Source organism: Trachurus japonicus, chromosome 16 (genome assembly GCF_045865225.1).
Source record: "Trachurus japonicus isolate A0001 chromosome 16, Traja_1.0".
NCBI classification, from domain to species: Eukaryota; Metazoa; Chordata; class Actinopteri; order Carangiformes; family Carangidae; genus Trachurus; species Trachurus japonicus.
Genome location: NC_140922.1, coordinates 34,204,461 through 34,225,187, shown reverse-complemented (window position 1 = coordinate 34,225,187; position 20,727 = coordinate 34,204,461). Strand labels below are relative to the sequence as shown.

The 20,727-nt window shown below is 45.4% G+C and overlaps 2 protein-coding genes, 1 long non-coding RNA gene and 1 pseudogene across 4 annotated transcripts in view; 2 read left to right on the top strand and 2 right to left on the bottom strand.

The window, feature by feature from the left end:
- The window catches only part of LOC146972738 (NACHT, LRR and PYD domains-containing protein 3-like), a 42,276-nt pseudogene extending 41,584 nt beyond the window's left edge, over positions 1 to 692 (bottom strand). Inside the window, exon 1 of the transcript XR_015037902.1 lies at positions 565 to 692. The product of XR_015037902.1 is annotated as an NACHT, LRR and PYD domains-containing protein 3-like (transcript). The remainder of the gene's footprint in view (positions 1 to 564) is intronic.
- Positions 693 to 5,734: 5,042 nt separating this feature from the next.
- On the bottom strand, positions 5,735 to 6,910 carry LOC146972737 (neoverrucotoxin subunit beta-like). Its single transcript, XM_085803244.1, has 2 exons — positions 6,784 to 6,910; positions 5,735 to 6,360 (listed from the first exon to the last, which is right to left on the bottom strand). Exons 1-2 carry the CDS (start codon positions 6,908 to 6,910, stop codon positions 5,828 to 5,830), a joined length of 660 nt encoding a protein of 219 aa, XP_085659370.1. The 3' UTR covers positions 5,735 to 5,827.
- Positions 6,911 to 8,929: 2,019 nt separating this feature from the next.
- LOC146972736 (uncharacterized) lies at positions 8,930 to 11,437 on the top strand. Its single transcript, XR_015037955.1, has 3 exons — positions 8,930 to 9,029; positions 10,158 to 10,289; positions 11,309 to 11,437. It is a non-coding gene; the product is annotated as an uncharacterized LOC146972736 (long non-coding RNA).
- A 112-nt stretch (positions 11,438 to 11,549) lies between these two features.
- On the top strand, positions 11,550 to 20,402 carry LOC146972735 (uncharacterized). Its single transcript, XM_085803243.1, has 8 exons — positions 11,550 to 11,692; positions 12,278 to 12,356; positions 13,537 to 13,765; positions 15,488 to 15,683; positions 15,797 to 15,970; positions 16,062 to 16,235; positions 16,791 to 16,837; positions 19,861 to 20,402. The coding sequence occupies exons 1-8, from the start codon at positions 11,550 to 11,552 to the stop codon at positions 20,400 to 20,402; spliced, it is 1,584 nt and encodes a 527-aa protein (XP_085659369.1).
- Positions 20,403 to 20,727: the final 325 nt, after the last annotated feature.

The following is a 20,727-nucleotide window of genomic DNA, read 5'->3' as shown; positions in this document are numbered from 1 at the left end:
ACCAAGCTCTGTTATTCCACTCCTTGGAAGAAAAAGCCTAGACTAGTTCATCTTGTCCAGTCAGTTCAGCGAGATAAGATCAGTGTTTTCAGTCCACAGTTTATTAGTAGGAAGTGACGGTTTCCACCATCAAAATATATTAAACTGAACCTTTCATAGGCTTAAAAAAAACAAAACATGGGTAATTCACTGATAACCCGAGAGATATTGTTTTTTTGTTTGTTTTTAACTAACTCTACAGAGGCTACTGCTTAAAAACCAAAGGAAGTCGGTTCAAATGGCAGCGATGAATCAACAGAATGTTTAATTTCTTTTAATGAGCTGAACCGTCTTTGTTTCTTGTTGTTTTCCTGCCGTTTTATCTGCAAATCCTGTCATAAACTTAAACAGTAACTCACCGATAACGGAGGAAGCTGTCGGTGTCTCTCCGCTGCATTTATGACTGATATAAACAACACAAAGTCCACAGACTCAATACAAAGTCTTGTGACGCAGTTAAATATCCAGGAAGTTTTCGTTTTTGGGACACAAACCAGAGCTGTCATTCATTAACAACTAACTTACCGTTTAACTGCTGGAGTCGCTGTCCGTGTCACTCACTCTTCACTGTGAAACGACAGAGTCAAACTCACAACGGTATGGCACAGGTTAATCTCCAGAAAAAGTTTCATTTCCAACACTGCAAACCCGAAGACACCCGAAAAACACGACGCCCAGGTAGGGACCAATCACAGGACGAGACAGAGGAAAGAGGCTCCGTTAGTTTAGTTTCGGTTCAGTTCAGTCGGTTAGAGACTCACTCAGCTGCAGCTCTGTCTGCTTCCTTCAGGCTGTTTACACTATGACGATGTCTGAGTACATTTAAATAGCCTACTACTTTAATTGTGTCCTTCTGTCACGTCTTCACCCCCCCCACATCCTTATGACCCCGCCCTGCTCCGTCAGGTGCACGGTCAGGTGTCCAAACAGGGAATGTTTCTCTCTGATCACAGCGGTGTCCAGGCAGTGAGCTCCACTGTGGTTGGTATGGAAGCACATTGGTGCCAATCAAGGGGGCAGTTGTCGGTCTGAGAAGTGAAGCTCACTTCCGCGTTCAAAAAACTGCAATCCCCTCGGATTCCTCTGGGGGCTGGTGTCAGAAGGGAGCATTCCCCATAGACCCCCATGTTAAAATCACCGACTTTACATCCTCAGTAAACATGTTAAAAGCATGGTGTCAGAACGTTTTTTCGTCTCAATCGATAGTTTCTACCCCCGCACACACTCTGAGGGGGGTGAATTTTTTTTTTAACTCTACCGTTTTACTGTTATAAGGTTAAAACTCTGACCAATTAGGGCGCGGAAACGTTGAGTGACAGGTCCGAGCAGCTCCGTGGACAGCTGCTTCGAGGCCAGTGGGCGGGTTCTCGGCCGGCCAATCCAACATGGCGCTGTTCAGGCCGCCATATTTGAGTCACAAAAACGACTCCCCCAAAACCAATGGGTGACGTCACGGACGCTACGTCCATTCTTTTTACAGTCTATGGTGCCAATATGATGATGATGATGAAGAAAAAAAAAAAAAACTTGACCTGGATTGAAAAAAAAAGGCAAAATTAATGTTCAACCGAGAGATTGTCATACTTGTGTGACAAAAACGTAATAGACTACTTGAGAATTCGCAAGGACATTTTTAAATTGAATGCAACTGGACTTAGTTATTTGTCAAGGAAGAAGTTTCACCTCTCATCCAAGAGGCTTCATAGTCTAGTACGAAGAGGGGGGTATCATGCACCCCCCGGAAATATACTTCTAACCAGTGTTTCTAGATTGGAAAAAATGTGTAGAAAATGATGAGCTATGTTAAAAAGTTGTCAGAATGTCCCGTGTATCATTTTTATGCAAATTAGTGCCGCCATTATCGAAAAAACCTAATTTCACTATATCTCAGCCAATATTGCAGATATCTGAACAAATAAGGTGTCTAGACCCATGTTTTGGGGGTCAGAGCATGGGTGCAGATCCCGGGGGGGACGGGGGGGACATGTCCCCCCCAATTTCTGAAAAACATGAATTGTCCCCCCCAATAAAAATACCCCAAACTATTCAAAATTTAACAAATGTATTTTCAGACTTCACATTCTTCACATCTAAAAAGAAATGATTGAAATGGTGGAACAAATAGCCTAATGTTTGACAAAAATATTTCTGACTCCACATCCCACCTCTGGTCTCCTCCACTACGATGCAGATGAACGGGTAGTTTCTTACACAGACGCTGATGACATCAGCAGGCTTTAAAAAAACAACCCCCTCAATCTTATGGCTTCATATTTTGATATTCATCCATATCAATTAATCGTGCATAAAGTTCCATACACTGGGGGAAAAGGAAGATGGTGAGAAGAATTGGGGATCTGGGAGGGTCGGTGGGAGGCGAAAGATAAGAACGCGAGTAGACATTACATGTCCGAGACCCTTTAAATTATAATTTACTAATATAACAGCAGTGATACTCGCTGTTGGCTGTTTAGGACAAATAAACAAGAAAGGTAAGCACAATAAATGATTCCCTGTGCAGTACTTTTTGAATGATATGCCGAGACTTTGCAGAGTTGTGATTAATGGCGGCATGGTATGAGTTCTATATGGGTAAAAAAAAAAAAATCACCTTTGTGTCCCCCCCAATCCTGGCATCGGATCTACACCCCTGGGTCAGAGATCACAATAAAACTATTCATAAAGTGATCACATGTTGGTGGCATGCTAGTAAGCAAACCTAACCCTTTTACCAATTACAAGACGCCAATATTGGAGATACCAAATAAGGTGTCTAGACAGAGGTTGTTGTGTGTTTAACCAAGGTTTATTTGGATCAAACATCATAATAGAACTCTTGTTGATGTGACCACTCTTCTCTTTCCCATGCCAGATAAACAGTCAAGTAAATGGTTCTCCACTATGCATCACTCATCATCGTTTTCACTGAAATCTTCAAAGTTAAACTCATCCTCTCCTTCCTCTTTCTCCTCCTCTTGCTGTTCATGCTCTCCAGTGTCATGGGGATCAACCAGTGAAGTTGGTAGGATAGGATCACAGGACCACACCGGTTTCAACACTCCTTCATCAGTCTTCATCCATCCCTGCCCCTCATCATAGGGTTTTGGTTTTTCCAGAATAGGTTCATCAGCTCGCTAGTACAAGGTGACGCGGTAGTTCACACGTCAGGCATGTGGCTTCAGAGCAGAGTGGCACGGAGGAAGGTGAGCCAGGTCAACCTTAGACTTGCAAGTGAGTTTCCTGTCCTCCCCCACGGACAACATCCACTGAAGACTCACAACTCTGTCCAGACATCAGACAGGTGAATTGCTCCAACTGCCTCAGCACCTCAGGCTTGACACTCTAGCAGTCACTGAGTTGACTGAATACGTGAAATCGGGGATTCTTCTTCAAGGGCCCCACCTTCCGGGGCGTCGAGTGGCGCAGTGGGTTAAGCAGGCGCCCCATATATTGAGGCTATAGTCCTCGTGCAGGCGGCCCTGGTTTGAATCCCACATCTGACGGCCCTTTCCTGCGTGTCATTCCCCCCCTCTCTGCCTCCCTATTTCCTGTCTCTCTCAACTGTACTGTCAAATAAAGGCATGAAAAAGCCAAAAATATATACATGGCACTGGTACAGTCTTCTCCACTGATATGAACACATAGAACCCAATACAAGAAGAGTGGTGCGGTAGTCTTCTCCCAGGGATTCTGCAAGCTCAGAGATGTTGAGAAGCTTCCTGGATCTTCACACTGTAGGGGTCTGATGAAGTCAGCTGTAGCAGCCTTGCCCACAGCTTCTGCTCGTACTGTAACACATCTATCTCAACATCAGTGGGGACAGGTGCACCAGAAGCCAGGCAGTAGTAGTATTGCAGAATCCCTGGGAGAAGACCACTGCACCACTCTTCTTGGGTTCTATGTGTTCAGTGGAGAAGACTGTACCAGTGCCATCAAAGGGAGAAGGAAGGTGGGGCCCTTGAAGAAGAATCACAGGTTTCACGTATTCAGTCAACTCAGTGACTGCTAGAGTGTCAAGCCTGAGGTGCTGAGGCAGTTGGAGCAATTCACCAGTCTGATGTCTGGACAGAGTTGTGAGTCTTCAGTGGATGTTGTCCGTGGGGGAGGACAGGAAACTCACTTGCAAGTCTAAGGTTGACCTGGCTCACCTTCCTCCGTGCCACTCTGCTCTGAAGCCACATGCCTGCAGCCTGACGTGTGAACTACCGTGTCGCCTTGTACAGGTGAGCTGATGAACCTATTCTGGAAAAACCAAAACCCTATGATGAGGGGCAGGGATGGATGAAGACTGATGAAGGAGTGTTGAAACCGGTGTGGTCCTGTGGTCCTATCCTACCAACTTCACTGGTTGATCCCCATGACACTGGAGAGCATGAACAGCAAGAGGAGGAGAAAGAGGAAGGAGAGGATGAGTTTAACTTTGAAGATTTCAGTGAAAACGATGATGAGTGATGCATAGTGGAGAACCATTTACTTGACTGTTTATCTGTCATGGGAAAGAGAAGAGTGGTCACATCAACAAGAGTTCTATTATGATGTTTGATCCAAATAAACCTTGGTTAAACACACAACAACCTCTGTCTAGACACCTTATTTGGTATCTCCAATATTGGCGTCTTGTAATTGGTAAAAGGGTTAGGTTTGCTTACAAGCATGCCACCAACATGTGATCACTTTATGAATAGTTTTATTGTGATCTCTGACCCCCAAAACATGGGTCTAGACACCTTATTTGTTCAGATATCTGCAATATTGGCTGAGATATAGTGAAATTAGGTTTTTTCGATAATGGCGGCACTAATTTGCATAAAAATGATACATGGGACATTCTGACAACTTTTTAACATAGCTCATCATTTTCTACACATTTTTTCCAATCTAGAAACACTGGTTAGAAGTATATTTCCGGGGGGTGCATGATACCCCCCTCTTCGTACTAGACTATCATCAGTTCATGTATCTGACTAGGCTAGGACTGGTCCAACTATCTGGTGTGGAGATCCAGGCTTAATTACTACTTGAGAAAGTTACAATTATCTAATAAAAAGTGATCCCTGATGACATTTCATAGGCTAATAATTATCAAATCATAGTTATAAGCCATAATGGTGTTCTTTGCATCTCATAATTTCAAAGAAACAGAAGTAGAAGACAGCTCGATGGCAACCTCTGCTGGCCAAAATTCGGTACTGCAGAATGTTTCACAACAGTGTACATAATTCCATCTAACTGAATGTAAGTGAAACGTAAATAACTGTTCATTATTGACAAGATACATTTTTTTATTCTTTACATTTTGAATATAAAGTATAAAGTTTTCTGTATTTTAATGCAGTATGTGATTTTCAGTCATTGATCTGAACTCACACACATCATCAAAGATCAGTTTATTGTCTTCATGGTTGATGTCATGGAATCAGTTCAGTTTTGACTGTGAGACACAGTTGGACAAAATCAGATGTTATTTTACATACCCCACAGATGTTTATTATTACAATCTACAATATTAAACATTCATATTTTAGTCTTTATTATGGATTACAAAAAGTATCATTGGTTCATTGGTGATTAATTCCTGTGTAGACATGTATCTAAACAAAAACAAACAAAAACTGAAGCATGTTGATCCAAGAACCAAGACCTCTCTCTGAGCAGATGGAGCCACGCCCCTTCTGTTTGAGTTGCATGTTAATGCATGTTAGTCTATAGTGTTTAATGAGTGCAGTGTTAAAGCCACTACACACTGGAAACTTGACGAATAAAGAACTGACAGGAAAGATCCTCTGAGCTATTTCAGCTGACACAGTGTGATGGAGGAACCGTTGGCTCTAAACGCTGGGTACAGAGGCTCAGTGAACTTGGTGAAGAAGGTGTGGAGATGTGTCAGTGACCTTCCAGGAGAGACTCTGTAGAAGGACAGGATGCCAGCCTCCCAGTCCAGATACACCGCCACCCTGTGGCTGCCCCCGGGGGGAACGGCAACAGCAAAGCTCTTGCCTTCATGACAAGCAGTGTACATCTGAAAATAACAGTACAGAGTCCAGGACTTCCTGTTGAATCCCAACAAACAGTCGTCGCTGTCACCCTTGCGACCAATGCTCTTGTAGGTCGCTCCGATCCTGGCCCAGTGTCCTCCCCACTCCACCTCCCAGTAGCAGCGGCTGCTCAGGCCCTGCTGGGTCAGGACTTGGTTACAGTAGTCAAACCTGTCAGGGTGGTCGGGATATGGCTGCTCCAAACCATAGGCAGCTTTTCGATTCCCATCAAAGATAATGAGGCGTTTGTAGGCGGTGTTCACATCCAGTGTGAGCTCACATGCATCTGAGGCAGGAGGAAGAGATCAAATTAGAAATAACACAAGTCTAATATCATCCACCACAAACCTGAGTTATGTTTTCTGTCTCAAATCTGCTCAGAACCAAGGTGGGAAACTTGTCCTGAGTCTCAAACCTATTGTAGCTCATCCCTCAACCAATACATGTGATTATCAATCATTGTGTAGGACACTCAGGCTACTGCCATTACACTCGGCAGCTGTATATGGTCTTGTCGACTCTAATGACATAATATGTCAAAGTCTCATTATGACCCCTAACGCTAAGACACCTTCTTCAAGTATCTACAATCAAGTCCAGTTGACCAAGATACCAGGTTTGACCAGTGCCAAAGTTTCTCCCTGTGATCAGCACTATGACTGGGCACTGTGTGTGTGATGTCACCACTGAATTTCATTTACTAACTTACATTTAGTCAGTCCATGTTTTAGCCAGCATTCTGCATTGTGGTCGACTCTGTGGGAGAATGTGAAACATGCTGTCAAGAAGATCTGGATCACAAGGTACAGAAAGTCATTTCTTAATAAAGATGACATTCTGATGAGGTGAGACTTGTTCTGACCACCACCAATCAAATTTCATTATTTTTTTTATCCATATCAATGGACTAGTAATGAAATGTTCTTGTGACAGAGCAGCACATCAACTATGTTTTTTACCACCACCACCACCACCACCGCACACGTGTTGACGTCGGCACATTACATGAAAAGCACAGCGACTCTGATTTTTCCCCTTTGCATTTACACTAGTTTGCTCCTAAATACTGGCTTTATAAAACGAATTTCGTTTTCTTTTGATATCATATTGATATTTTTCCCTTGCATGTAGGCTACAACTCTTCTACAACCCGTCTGTCCAGTCTGGAAAATAATTTCTGCTACGTGCGTGTGTTACGTAGCCAGACTGGACACACACAAGCAAGCAGCAAGCCCAATAATGTCGGAGCAAATCAAAGCAAATGAGAAAACATGATCGATATTTTTTGTGTGAATAATATTTATTGTATTTAACAAAAATGGGTGCTAGCTGCCCAACATCATTTTAGGAAAAGTCACAGACTGGTGGACTTCAATGTTTTTTTTAATTTTTTTATATAGCTATGCACAAATGAAAAGTTGGCGGTTAGTGGAAAGGGGTGCAAAGTAATAGTAACTAGCAGTGGAAACCCTGCTTTAAATTATTATGACATAATCTAAAATAAGGGGCAGAATAAATATGATTCTTCTTCTTTCTGTTCTGTTTCATTTAGATTTGGGAGTTTTTTGTTTTTATTGTAGCCTTTCAATGCAAGATGATGTTTCTGACTGATATTGCCGTGTTACCGTGTATCTCGCTTTCAGAGAAACTCCGCTTCTTTCTCCGCTCTCCGTCCGTCTGTTGTCTTCACCGTCTTCCACTGACGTCATTCCACACGTTTCCAGAGTGCACATGGCTACTTAATATGCACGTAACTGATTTGCATTGACCACATATGGTTGTGTGGGGCCGTTTAGGGGGCTGGGTATGAGGCGTGTTCACATCCGCACTTTTCTTGGGTCCGGTGTGATTTATCAAGGGAAATACCGTGCAGCCGTGTGTACGCGGAGTTTGATAGATCTGAAAAGAGTGTAGCCTATATCTTTTGGTCATACGCACATTTAGCCTTTCCGTCGTACTGAAAATTTAAGAAGACTTTTACACCCAGTTTGATAAATGAGGCCCCTGGGCAGTTAATGAGGATTTGTGCCTAGTCTAGGAAAAATTCTGAAGACTTGATTGTTCTGTCATCTTCCTGTTACTCTGATCAGGGTCTTGTGCGCTTTGTTGTAGGCTAATTGTGATTAACAACAGAGAATTGTGGTAAAGGATGAACCGGTAATAAAGGTTTATTAAAAAGAAAATAAAAAAAAACTCTGTCTCTATCTGTGTGTGTCTCAACCATTAAGACATGATTAATTTTAATTTTTGTGGGCATGCTCTTTGGCATTCATATTATGACATTTCTTCTTAGTTTTGTTGTTTCTTTGTGAAGTAAATTTAGAACAGTTTTTGGGGCATTTTTGGGTCTGTTATAGAAATTGATTTAATTTTTTTTAGTGATTAACAAGTTTCCTCTAACGGTGCAGAGCAGTCAGGCAGTAGGTGCTGTTGTTTTGTGTCATATGGTATGTGCATTGTAAAGTGGTGAGTGACCTAAGGGAAGATGATCCAATGGCGATGCTGCACAGTGGTGTCTTGATGTGTTGTGGTTGTTCAGCGGTCATATTGGTGTTGATTAAGTAGGCTACTGTTACACAATAGTGGCCTTGCATTTTTTACATTTTTTTGGAGGGGGGGGGGGGGGGGGGTTGTTACTGTTGGCCCTAACTGAAACGCCACTGCACGCTACATGAGGGTGTGAGGACCACACCCCCACGTAAAAACAGGTAAGGCAACTGAAATAGTTTCACCTTGACTCAGCGGTTGTGTTGCAGTTTATTTCCTCATGTGAAGGTAAGGTGAGCAGTCTGAATGTTTTCCTCGTTAACACCTGTCGTTACCTGAGTTCTCTGCCCTTCAACTTGCGGAGGCGGAGATGAGCCGCTGCTCTCCCGCTGTCTGAGCCACTAAACGCGGCCTGAGCTCGTCCGGACAGCCGCTGGAGAACAGCTGGGACTTTGTCTGTGGTGAGTGGTCTGTCATTACATTTACACTACTGGACTCAGTGTGGCGGGCTGACACAGCATTACCGCATCAAATGAGTCACAGGCTGCTGCTTCAACAGCTACTACAGTCTATTGATGAACATTAGTCTGATCAATACTCAGCTGACTGTATTGATGATTGATTTTCCAGTGTTGATCAATGTTCAGCATCAGGTTGTTCACAGTAACTGAGTACATTTAGTGAAGTACAGTTGTGAGGTACTTGTACTCTCTTTGAGTATTTCCTTGTTGTGCTATTTCCTGCTTGTACTGCAGCTCATGTACCTGACAGGTGAAGCTACTGGTCACCTTCCAGCTGCAGGTTGTAGATTAAAAACACCTGATAAGCTCAGAAACACATGATTAAAGATGGTTATTGGACAAAAAATCATCAATATTGTTGTGAAGGATCTTTTAGAGCTGCAACAGTTGTTCAATCAACATTTTTCAAGCAGAAATTTCCAGTTTTCAGCCTCAAAAACTGAAGAATTTCTTGTTTTCTCTGTTTGATTTGACTGTAAACTGAATATTTTTGTTTCTTTGATGGTTGCTGTGACAAAATGAGACATTTGAAGACGTGGCCTCAGACTGAGAGGAACTTGAACGCATAATTTTTCTGTATTTTGTGACATTTGATGGAGCAGACGATGAATGGACCGACAGTAGCAGCTGGAGAGTGTTTTTCTCTCTTTGAAATGACTGAATGTTGTGATAGTGGAGCTGTGAGGTGAAATAAGTTGAGGCCCAGTTGTTGTGTGTGTGTAATAATCAGCTGTAGCTTGTTTGATCCAGTGGTTTTCTACAGGGACGCTGTCCACACAGAGACTGTGTCACATCAACTCAGTGGATCTCAGTCCTTGTGTGTGTCAGTGGATGGAAACAGTCGTCCATGGATCATGTTGCTGGGCTGCAGCTTCATGACGCCATCTAGTGGACTGATAGTAGAAGTACAGCAGCTGATGGCAGCTTCCTCTTCCTCACTGCTGTGTGACTGCATTCAACTGACACTGATATGAAGCAGAGGAGAAGAGCCAATCAGTGGAGGAGCAGCTGGAGACATGATGGACATGTGAGCTGCTGTGCAGATGAATGATGTGTGTTTCCTCTGCAGGTGAAGCTACAAAGTGTGTGTGAGCTGATGTGGATGTGAGCTCAGCAGCATGGATCAGTGTGAGGACAGAGAGGAGGGAGCCCCTCCCTCTAAAACCACTCTGTGGGGGGGACGTCAGAGCCAGACCACAGGTCAAAGGTGAGATGAGCATCTCTAAAGGGTCCCACATAGCTGGGCAGACTGTGCATGTACTGCGAGCTGCGTACTCCACGCGCACTATCCCTGGATGTTTGAGATTTCATAGGTTTCAAATGGCAACAATGCAGATTGGTTTTAAATATTGATGAGGACATTTTAATTGCAAAGCATAATGGTTTATACAGCAAAGTAAAACACATAACTGGCAGACTGAAAACAAATTTCCCTATGGGAAGGACCTGCCTGTCTGTCTGTCTATCTATCCCATGCACATCTCACTGATAAGGTTGGATTTTTCCTAATTAGGACTTGCATTCCTGTATAAGTAAATACTTTTTCCACCACTGTCCTCATCATATTTGTAATCTGACACGTCCTAATCCAGAAACCTCTCTCTACAATACAATAATCTTAATGCTGACAATGTGTCTCAGTCTCTCGACATTTCATGAAGTTGTCCAGCCATGAAAGCTTTACAAAAATAGGGGGGACACCTCCATTCACCCCATCGTCACTTTTCCCCTCATCTTCTTCTTTGCTTTTACAAAACGATCCCCAAGATACTTCCATTTCAAGCGGCACTGTGCCTCATCCCTACCAAGTGTGTGAGAAATTTCTTTCCATGTATTTTTGCTTCTTTGGAAGTCTTTGTATTCCTTCATAGACGTGTCATATATGTGCCGGTATTTCCTTATTTCATCAATTAATCGCTCCTCAAAGCTTCCCTCCATTTCCACCACAAGATGGCGCCGACGTATCAACCGTCGTATTAGCTCGGTGATTTCCCGCCGAGCAGTCTATTGTGTGACACAGAATACACGTAGGTGGAGTCTGCGCGGTCGTAAAAATTGAGCTTTGCGCGGACGAGTCCAGCGGACTTCCGCTTTGAGTCCGCTTTGAGTACATGCGGACGGCCGCAGACCCATGTACGCCAGAGTATGAGGGCCTTAATTGTCCATGACTCAGATCACTGCTCCATCATTATTCACACTCAAAGCTGTGTGTGTGTTGTGTTCAAGGCCAACGCAGCAGTACAAGCCACAGTCTGCTGGACCTGGACCTGGACCTGGACCTGGACCTGGACCTGGACCTGGACCTGGACCTGGATCCAACAATGAGTCCATCAGTCGTCATCAGTTTAACATGAGGCGATCTGTTTTTGAGAGGTCAGTTTAAAACAGTCAGAAAGACATTTCTCTCTAAGTCAGTTGTTGTGTTTATTAAAAGATTGAAGATATTTTCCATCAGTCTTTCTCCAACATGAACATTTATCAGTTGTGTTGTTGTTTCAGGATCCAGCAGAGACCAGACTCTCCTGAACCCAGCTGTCTGTCTTTAAAGAGCAACGACTCAAAGGGCTGGATCATGAACTTTAAAGGAGGACGTGGATCAGCTGATCAGATGTAAGCTGTAACTGACAGCCGCACTCAGGTTAATGTAGAAAAGAACCAGTTTGTACGACGTGTTGTTGGACCAGGTCTGAAACCAAAGTGTCTCTGTCTGTTGTGAACTTCCTCAGGGGACATATGTTGCACACTTGGACAAATACACTCCCAGGCGTGCATGAAGTTTATGTCTTTCTTTAGTATCTGACAACACAGGAATACAGACACGGTCAATTAACGTGGTCACTCTCTGCAGCACTCTGTTTAATATGGCACGTACACACTTTCCTGACCCTGAGGGCCCCTAGCTGGACCCCTGGCTGCCCACAGTGCAATAATAATCTCTATCCTGTACCTCACATTAACACACACACTCTTACTGTTACATTAATCAGCATACAGACCAACTACTGTAAATAGAGAAATGGTGAAATAGGAAATAACAATAGTGGTGAATAATAATAAAAACAAATAATAAATGCAGATTGGGGTGGGGGGTGCCCATTTTCCATAAACATCTGTTATTATTGGTCCCACACATATAAAGTCCATCTTGTATTATCTCTCTGTACTGATGTTGACTTGACACTGATTCCTCCACAGAGTGGACCAGGAGAGCTCAGAGGTTCCCAGTGGTCAGTCTGCCCAGCAGCATCAAACACACCTGGACTCCATATTTATGGTGAGGACATGTCCAACAGCTGCTGTTACATCTGTTGTGTTCACAATCATCTCCATGCTGCACTTTGACACCAGTGGATTGTCAGTCTCTCAGAGGCCTGTACCACGAAGCAGGATCACCGTCTTAGCGAGGTAACTTCAGGGTTAACCCTGCCTTTCCGGTACCACGAAGCTGGATTCATTCTTACCAAGGTGAGTTACCATGGTAACTTACTCTGAACGGCAAACCTGCTCTGGGGCAGGGTAGCTTTCAGGATTGATCTGAATCCAGTAAAAGGCTCCACCCACCACCGCCCAATCACCTGTACGGGAATAATGACACGTGTCCTCTCACCGGTAACCGGAGCCCAGGTAGTGAGAAGAGCGTTATGGCTGTAATGTTTTATGATATTCAGTGTGCCCTTATTTTGAAATCCTTGTACCGGGGGTTACTGTTACCACAGAGACGGAAATAAAAGTAGCGAAGCTCCGGACAGAGTTGCGGTGATTGTATCCACTTTATGATACGTTATGAAAACACATGAGTCTATCACAACAACGGAAGAAAGGATTTTCCATCATAATCACGCTGATTATCCGTAAGAGAGGTAGGCTGCCGGTTCTCATGGCCCGGACTATTGCCAATAGTTTTTTTTTTTTTTTGAGGGTGTGTCTGTGTGTGTGCCAAGCGGACCCGTCTATAGAGATACACGTCTATACGTATGGGACAGGCTTTTATTTAATTCAGAACAAAAAGAGTCAGAATAGAAGGAAAGAATTGGATCCAGAGCAGCATTCATTTACAAGTTTAATCAGCACTGATTAAACATTTAATAACTCGGGTCAGACCACGACCGCGGGCTTCTTTTTTTTTTTTTTTTTTTCACAGGAGTGTGCGCTCCGCTGCGCTCCGCTGCGCTCACCTCGCTTCTCTCTGACGCGTCGGTGCTCATGGTTGTGATTTGTCTGCTGCCTTGAATCCGCCCTTTGTACGTGCGCGTTCACAGATTCACAGCAAGACAAGCTGGGGTTGAGTTACCCAGTTGATAACCAGCGTCGTGGTACCGCTGATCCAGAGTGACAGTGTTGTGGATAGGTGCAGCTGGATAGGCTGCTAGTAAGCCCGGGTAGGCTGAGCTCGCTTCGTGGTACAGGCCTCAGGTTTTAGTTTGATGCTGTCACTCATAGAGTTTCTGTTCCAGCTGCTGGAGGAGAACATGGTCACTTTTGTCAAGAACGAGCTGAAGAAGATCCTCAAGGCTCTGAGACCAGATTACCCAGAATGCTCAGGGAGTCAGAGGGAGAATGAGGAGGGGTTGGATGGTGAGGATGAAGAGCAGGGGAGGAGCAGCAGAGAGGCATTAGTGAAGATCACAGTGACCTTCCTGAGGAGGATGAAGCAAGAGGAGCTGGCTAAGCGTCTGCAGAGCAGTAAGAGGATTTCTCTTAAGATTCAACATGATGGACAAATGAGACGTTCACTGACATCAACACATGGAGGGAAACATGTTCATATAGTCGTTATTTAGAGGAATTAAAATGTTATATTTTCTTTAACAGTTTGTGGATGTAAACTCAAATCTGCCCTGAAGAAGAAGTTCCAGTGTGTGTTTGAGGGGATCTCTAAAGCAGGAAACCCAACCCTTCTGAACCAGATCTACACAGAGCTCTACATCACAGAGGGAGGGGCTGGAGGGGTCAATGATGAACATGAGGTCAGACAGATTGAAACAGCGTCCAGGAAACCAGACAGACCAGAAACAACCATCAGACAAGAAGACATCTTTAAAGCCCCACCTGGAAGAGACCAACCAATCAGAACAGTGATGACAAAGGGAGTGGCTGGCATTGGGAAAACAGTCCTAACACAGAAGTTCACTCTGGACTGGGCTGAGGACAAAGACAACCAGGACATACACTTCACATTTCCCTTCACCTTCAGAGAGCTGAATGTGCTGAAAGAGAAAAAGTTCAGCTTGGTGGAACTTGTTCATCACTTCTTCTCTGAAACCATAGATGCAGGAATCTGCAGGTTTGATCAGTTCCAGGTGGTCTTCATCTTTGACGGTCTGGACGAGTGTCGACTTCCTCTGGACTTCCACAACACTGAGATCCTGACTGATGTGACAGAGTCCACCTCAGTCAACGTGCTGCTGACCAACCTGATCAGGGGGAACCTGCTTCCCTCTGCTCGCTTCTGGATAACCACACGACCTGCAGCAGCCAATCAGATCCCTCCTGAGTGTGTTGACATGGTGACAGAGGTCAGAGGGTTCACCGACCCACAGAAGGAGGAGTACTTCAGGAAGAGGTTCAGCGATGAGCAGCAGGCCAGAGAGATCATCTCCCACATCAAGACATCACAAAGCCTCCACATCATGTGCCACATCCCAGTCTTCTGCTGGATCACTGCTACAGTTCTGGAGGAGCTGTTGAAGACCAGAGAGGGAGGAGAGCTGCCCAAGACCCTGACTGAGATGTACATCCACTTCCTGGTAGTTCAGGCCAAAGTGAAGAAGGTCAAGTATGATGGAGGAGCTGAGACAGATCCACACTGGAGTCCAGAGAGCAGGAAGATGATTGAGTCTCTTGGAAAACTGGCTTTTGAGCAGCTGCAGAAAGGAAACCTGATCTTCTATGAGTCAGACCTGACAGAGTGTGGCATCGATATCAGAGCAGCCTCAGTGTACTCAGGAGTGTTCACACAGATCTTTAAAGAGGAGAGAGGCCTGTACCAGGACAAGGTGTTCTGCTTCGTCCATCTGAGTGTTCAGGAGTTTCTGGCTGCTCTTCATGTTCATCTGACCTTCATCAACTCTGGACTCAACCTGATGTCACAACAACAAACAACCTCCAAGAAGACTGAAACAACAGGAGTTAAATCTGCAGATACAAACTTCTACCAGAGTGCTGTGGTCGAGGCCTTACTGAGTCCAAATGGACACCTGGACTTGTTCCTCCGCTTCCTCCTGGGTCTTTCACTGAAGACCAATCAGAATTTCCTCCGAGGTCTGATGACCCAGACAGGAAGTGACTCGTTGTCCAATCAGGAAACAGTCCAGTACATCAAGGAGAAGATTGAAGAGACACCCTCTGCAGAGAAAAGCATCAACCTGTTCCACTGTCTGAATGAACTCAGTGATCGTTCTCTAGTGAAGGAGATCCAACTGTACCTGAGATCAGGACTTCTCTCCACAGATGAACTGTCTCCTGCCCAGTGGTCGGCTCTGGGCTTCATCTTACTGTCATCAGGAGAAGATATGGATGAGTTTGACCTGAAGAAATACTCTGCTTCAGAGGAGGCTCTTCTGAGGCTGCTGCCAGTGGCCAAAGCCTCCAACAAAGCTCTGTACGTGTAAAGATAGTTGGATTTATTCATCATTATATAAAACACTTCTGTCTTTTCATCAGGACAGATAATAAACTCCTTTCTTCTTTAATTCCTCATGATCATCTCTTCAGACTGAGCAGCTGTAACCTCTCAGAGAGAAGCTGTGAAGCTCTGTCCTCAGTCCTCAGCTCCCAGTCCTCTAGTCTGAGACACCTGGACCTGAGTAACAACAACCTGCAGGACTCAGGAGTGAAGCTGCTGTCTGGTGGACTGGAGAGTCCACACTGTAGACTGAAGACTCTCAGGTGAGGATCCATCCAGCTGTTTGTCTGATGCCACTTGAACACAGCAGCAGGTGTTGACAGAGGGTTCCTGTGTGTTGTTGTGTGTGTTCAGTCTGTCAGGATGTCTGATCACAGAGGAAGGCTGTGCTTCTCTGGCTTCAGCTCTGAGCTCCAACCCCTCCCATCTGAGAGAGCTGGACCTGAGCTACAACCATCCAGGAGCCTCAGGAGTGAAGCTGCTGTCTGCTGGACTGGAGGATCCAGACTGGAGACTGGACACTCTCAGGTATGGAGAGGCTGCTGCAGCCATCACACACTTCTTCTTCTTCTTCTTCTTCTTCTTCTTCTTCTTCTTCTTCTTCTTCTTCTTCTTCTTCTTCTTCTTCTTCTTCTTCTTCTTCTTCTTCTTCTTCTTCTTCTTCTTCTTCTTCTTCTTCTTCTTCTTCTTCTTCTTCTTCTTCTTCTTCTTCTTCTTCTCCACCTCCTCCTCAGCATTTCTTGGTGCATTGTGGGATATCTGGGCTGGTCAGCTCCACCTGTTGTGTCTTCATCTTGCTGTGACGTGTGTTTGTGCAGCTTGAGAGTCAGAGAGTGAAAGTGTGTGTCTAACACTGAAGTGACATCACATGGAGAAAAGACATGATGAAGTGTTTCCTCCTCGTCTCTGTATCATCACTAGATAAAGACTCCAGCTCCTTCTTCTCTGTGCTCAGTGTTCATCCATACATACAAGCCTCCATGTGAACACAGTGATAAAACAGTGTGTGTGTGAGAGCCATGTAATGTCCATGTGTGCATGCTGACAGAGAAGGTGCTGCTCTGACCCCCCTCCTCCTTTCAGGGTGGAGCCTGCTGGAGTCCCATGGTTGACACCAGGTCTGAGGAAGTGTAAGTGTGTTTTTACTTTGATTCATGGAAAGATGGCACTGCCCCGGCCGGCTACTGTTGTGTTTGCTCCGTGACGTTTGTGCTGTTCCTTGTCATCTATGTTTACGGTATATTTGTGGTTTGCTCATACCCACGACGTGTGCACTTATAGCATATGACTGTAGCACACTGATGAACATTCAAACCAGCACAACTTACCTCACATTTGGAGCTGTTGCTGACAACGCCGACTGGCTGAGGGAGATCCTCCGGGATTCGGCCCCCAACAACGGGGCCTTCACGCCAACATGGAGAGCTCGATGTAGGAAGCGCGGAAAGTTCGCCAAAGGCTGCAATGCACTCCGTATCGCCTGCCTCTGCCAAGCATTTTACTTGCCAACTTCCGCTCTCTGGACAACAAGTTGGATGACTTAAAAGCGAGGATTCGCTACGAGAGGGACATATGACAGTGCAACATCTTCTGCTTCACGGAAACGTGGCTGAATGCCACGATCCCTGACCATGCTATGACACCTAACAGCAGATCGCTTTTCCGGGCTGATCAGACAGCAAAGTTGGGGAAAATCAGAGGCGGTGGGGTGTGTATCCTGGGATATGTAGGACAGCTCTGAGATGCGTTAACAGCAGAAGGCGGCCGGTCCTGATGGTATCCTTGGCAGCTAAAGGTTAGCCTCGTAAACCAGCTGCTCCCGGATATGCAATTCATTTCATTTCTGAGGGAGAGTCTGGCCTCATCCCCGCTGTAAGCGTTTGGCCTGAAACCCTCGGAAGGCCGAGCCAATCAGCGTCGCCGCTGTGATTGACACAGCACATTGGCCAATCAGGGACCGACTGGTGCAAAGCCCCGTCACTACACCAACTTGCTGATTGGCTGAATGGGGTTGTCTGTCAATGCTACTACTCCCGCCCAGCTCCCGCTCACCCCAAACGCTTACAGCGGGGATGAGGCCAGACTCTTTCTCAGAAATGAAATGAAATGCATTTCCGGGAGCGGCTGGTTTACGAGGCTAACTAAAGGTATGTGCTAGCGAGCTAGCACCAGTGCTTATGTGTTCAATATGTCCCTGGCTCAAGCTGTAGTTCCGGACTGCTTTAAAGCATCTATCATCATCCCACTCCCTAGGAAGACCAACCCTGCTGGACTGAACGACTATCGCCCTGTGGCCCTGACGTCAGCGGTGATGAAGTCCTTTGAGAAACTCTTCAAAGACTTCATCTGCTCAGCACTGCCAGCCTCCCTTGACCCGCTTCAGTTTGCCTATCGCCCAAACAGAAGCACTGATGACGCCATCACTTACGTCCTCCACACCGTCCTCACCCACCTGGACTCTGGGGAGCTATGTGCGCATGCTGTTCATGGACTTTAGTTCAGCATTTAACACCATAGTTCCCCTCAGGCTGATCACCAAGCTCAGGGACCTGGGGCTTAGTCCCTTGCTTTGCTCCTGGGTATTGAGCTTCCTGACGGAGAGACCCCAGGTGGTCAGGTGGTGCACGGACCCTCAGCATCGGTGGCCCCCAAGGATGTGTTTTGAGCCCCCTGCTCTACTCCATATACACCTATGCCGCTGTACACACCACAAATTCCATCGTGAAATTTGCAGACGACGCAGTGGTGGTGGGCTGTATCTCAGGTAACAACGAGACAGCCTACCTGGATGAGGTACAGCGGTCGATTGTCTGGTGTGAGGACAACAACCTGAAGCTAAATGCTAACAAGACCAAGGAAATGGTAGTAGACTTCAGGAGAGAGAGGGGGGGCTGAGCTACGCATCGCTGTTGATTGATGGAATGCCGGTGGAGAGGGTCAACAGCTTCAAGTACCCGGGGGTAAACATCTCGGAGGACTTGACAACCACTGTACACACCTCCATTGTGGTGAAGAAAGCGCGGCGCAGCATGTATTTCCTCAGACGGCTGAGGAAATTTAAGATCGGCACGGCCCTGCAGAAATCCTTCTTCCCTGCCACTATTGGGTCTGTGCTGTCTGGGAGCATCACTGCCTGGTACTGCAGCTGTAGCGCCCAGGAGAGGAAGGACCGAGGGTGATCCGCTGTGCTGAAAAGATCATAGGATCTGCTCTGCCCAGCCTCCAGGACATCTACACTGGGCGATGCAGGTCCAGGGCACAGCGGCTCATGAAAGACCCCCACCACCCCAACCACAAACTGTTTGAGTGGCTGCCATTAGGCAGACAGCTCTGCTCCATCAAGGCCAGGATTGAACGGCTCAGGAGGAGCTTTTTCCCTGAGGCAGTTCATACACTCTGCTCCTGACGCCCCCTCCCCCTTCTCTTGAATCTCTTGAATCAAAGCAGCACATTCAACGATCTTCACACTGCGGTGATCTTTGGGGAAAAAGTGGAGGTTGTGAGCCAATACAAATATTTAGGAACTATACTTGACGATAGGCTGACCTTCGAAGCCCATGTTGACACACTTTGTAAGAAGGCTCATCAGCGGATGTACTTTTATCGAAAGGTCAGTGGTTTTAATGTGGACACCACTTTTATGAGAATGTTTTATACTTGTTTTATCAAGTCTTTATTAACTTTTAACTTCATCTGTTGGTTTGGTCTTTTAACATGTAAAAACAAGAATAAAATTGTGGGTATCGTTAGGATGTGCAGAAAAATTGCAGGCACAGCCCTAAATGACCTCTCCGACCTGCACAGGGAAAGGTCAGTGACCAAAGCCAGACTGATCCTGGCAGACCCAGATCACCCCTTGCACAGAGAGTTCAGGTTGCTTCCGTCCAGACGCAGATACCTGTTTCCTAGATGTAAGACGAATAGATAGATTCATTTGTTCCTACAGTGACCAAGCTTTTAAATGACCTGTTGAATGTTTTTTTGGATGTGTTTTTAATGTATGTTGCTACTCGCTGTGAAACAAATTGCCCCTTGGGGATAATAAAGACTCTTGAACCCTTGAACCCCTGTCACATCACTGACCTCATGAGTCTTCATCAAACTGTCAATAACATGATCAATAACTGCAGCTGTGTCTTGTTTTCTTCATCAGATTCCTGTCGACTCACAATCGACACAAACACAGTGAACACAAACATCAAACTGTCTGACAACAACAGGAAGGCGACACATGTGGAGGAGGATCAGTCATATCCTGATCATCCAGACAGATTTGACTACTACCGTCAGCTGCTGTGTTCAACTGGTCTGACTGGTCGCTGTTTCTGGGAGGTCGAGTGGAGAGGAGGGGTTTATATATCAGTGAGTTACAGAGGAATCAGAAGTAAAGGAGACAGTGAAGACTGTGTGTTTGGACTGAACAATCAGTCCTGGAGTCTGTACTGCTGGGATGGTGGTTACAGAGTCTGTCACAATAAAACACAGACACATATCCCCTCCTCTTCCTCTGTCTCTAACAGAGTAGCAGTGTATGTGGACTGTCCTGCTGGCTCTCTGTCCTTCTACAGAGTCTCCTCTGACTCACTGATCCACATCTACACCTTCAACACCACCTTCACTCAACCTCTGTATCCTGGGTTTGGACTCTTCCGGAAGTTCTGCTCCAGTTCTGGTTCCTCAGTGAGTCTGTGTTGAGTGAACCAGAGTCTCCTCCTGTCACAGAAACCCTCTCACTGTTGAACAGACAGTTCAGTCTGTCTCTGTCTCTAACTCACATTTTCATATTCATGGATTAAATCAGTAGATTTTTTAAACTCTTCTCAGTGATTCTTGTAAACTTCTTCCTCTTCTTTTAAAGATGGAAGCGTTGATTATTACAGGGAGAAAACCATGTTAACTTTTACTTTGGTAAGAGTCTGATGTCCCTGTCTTTTCACAATAAAAGCATCAGTCTCAGTGTTTACTGTTTCTGAATGTGAGGACAACTGAGCTGAGTCAGTTCAGACTAAAGTCAATCAGA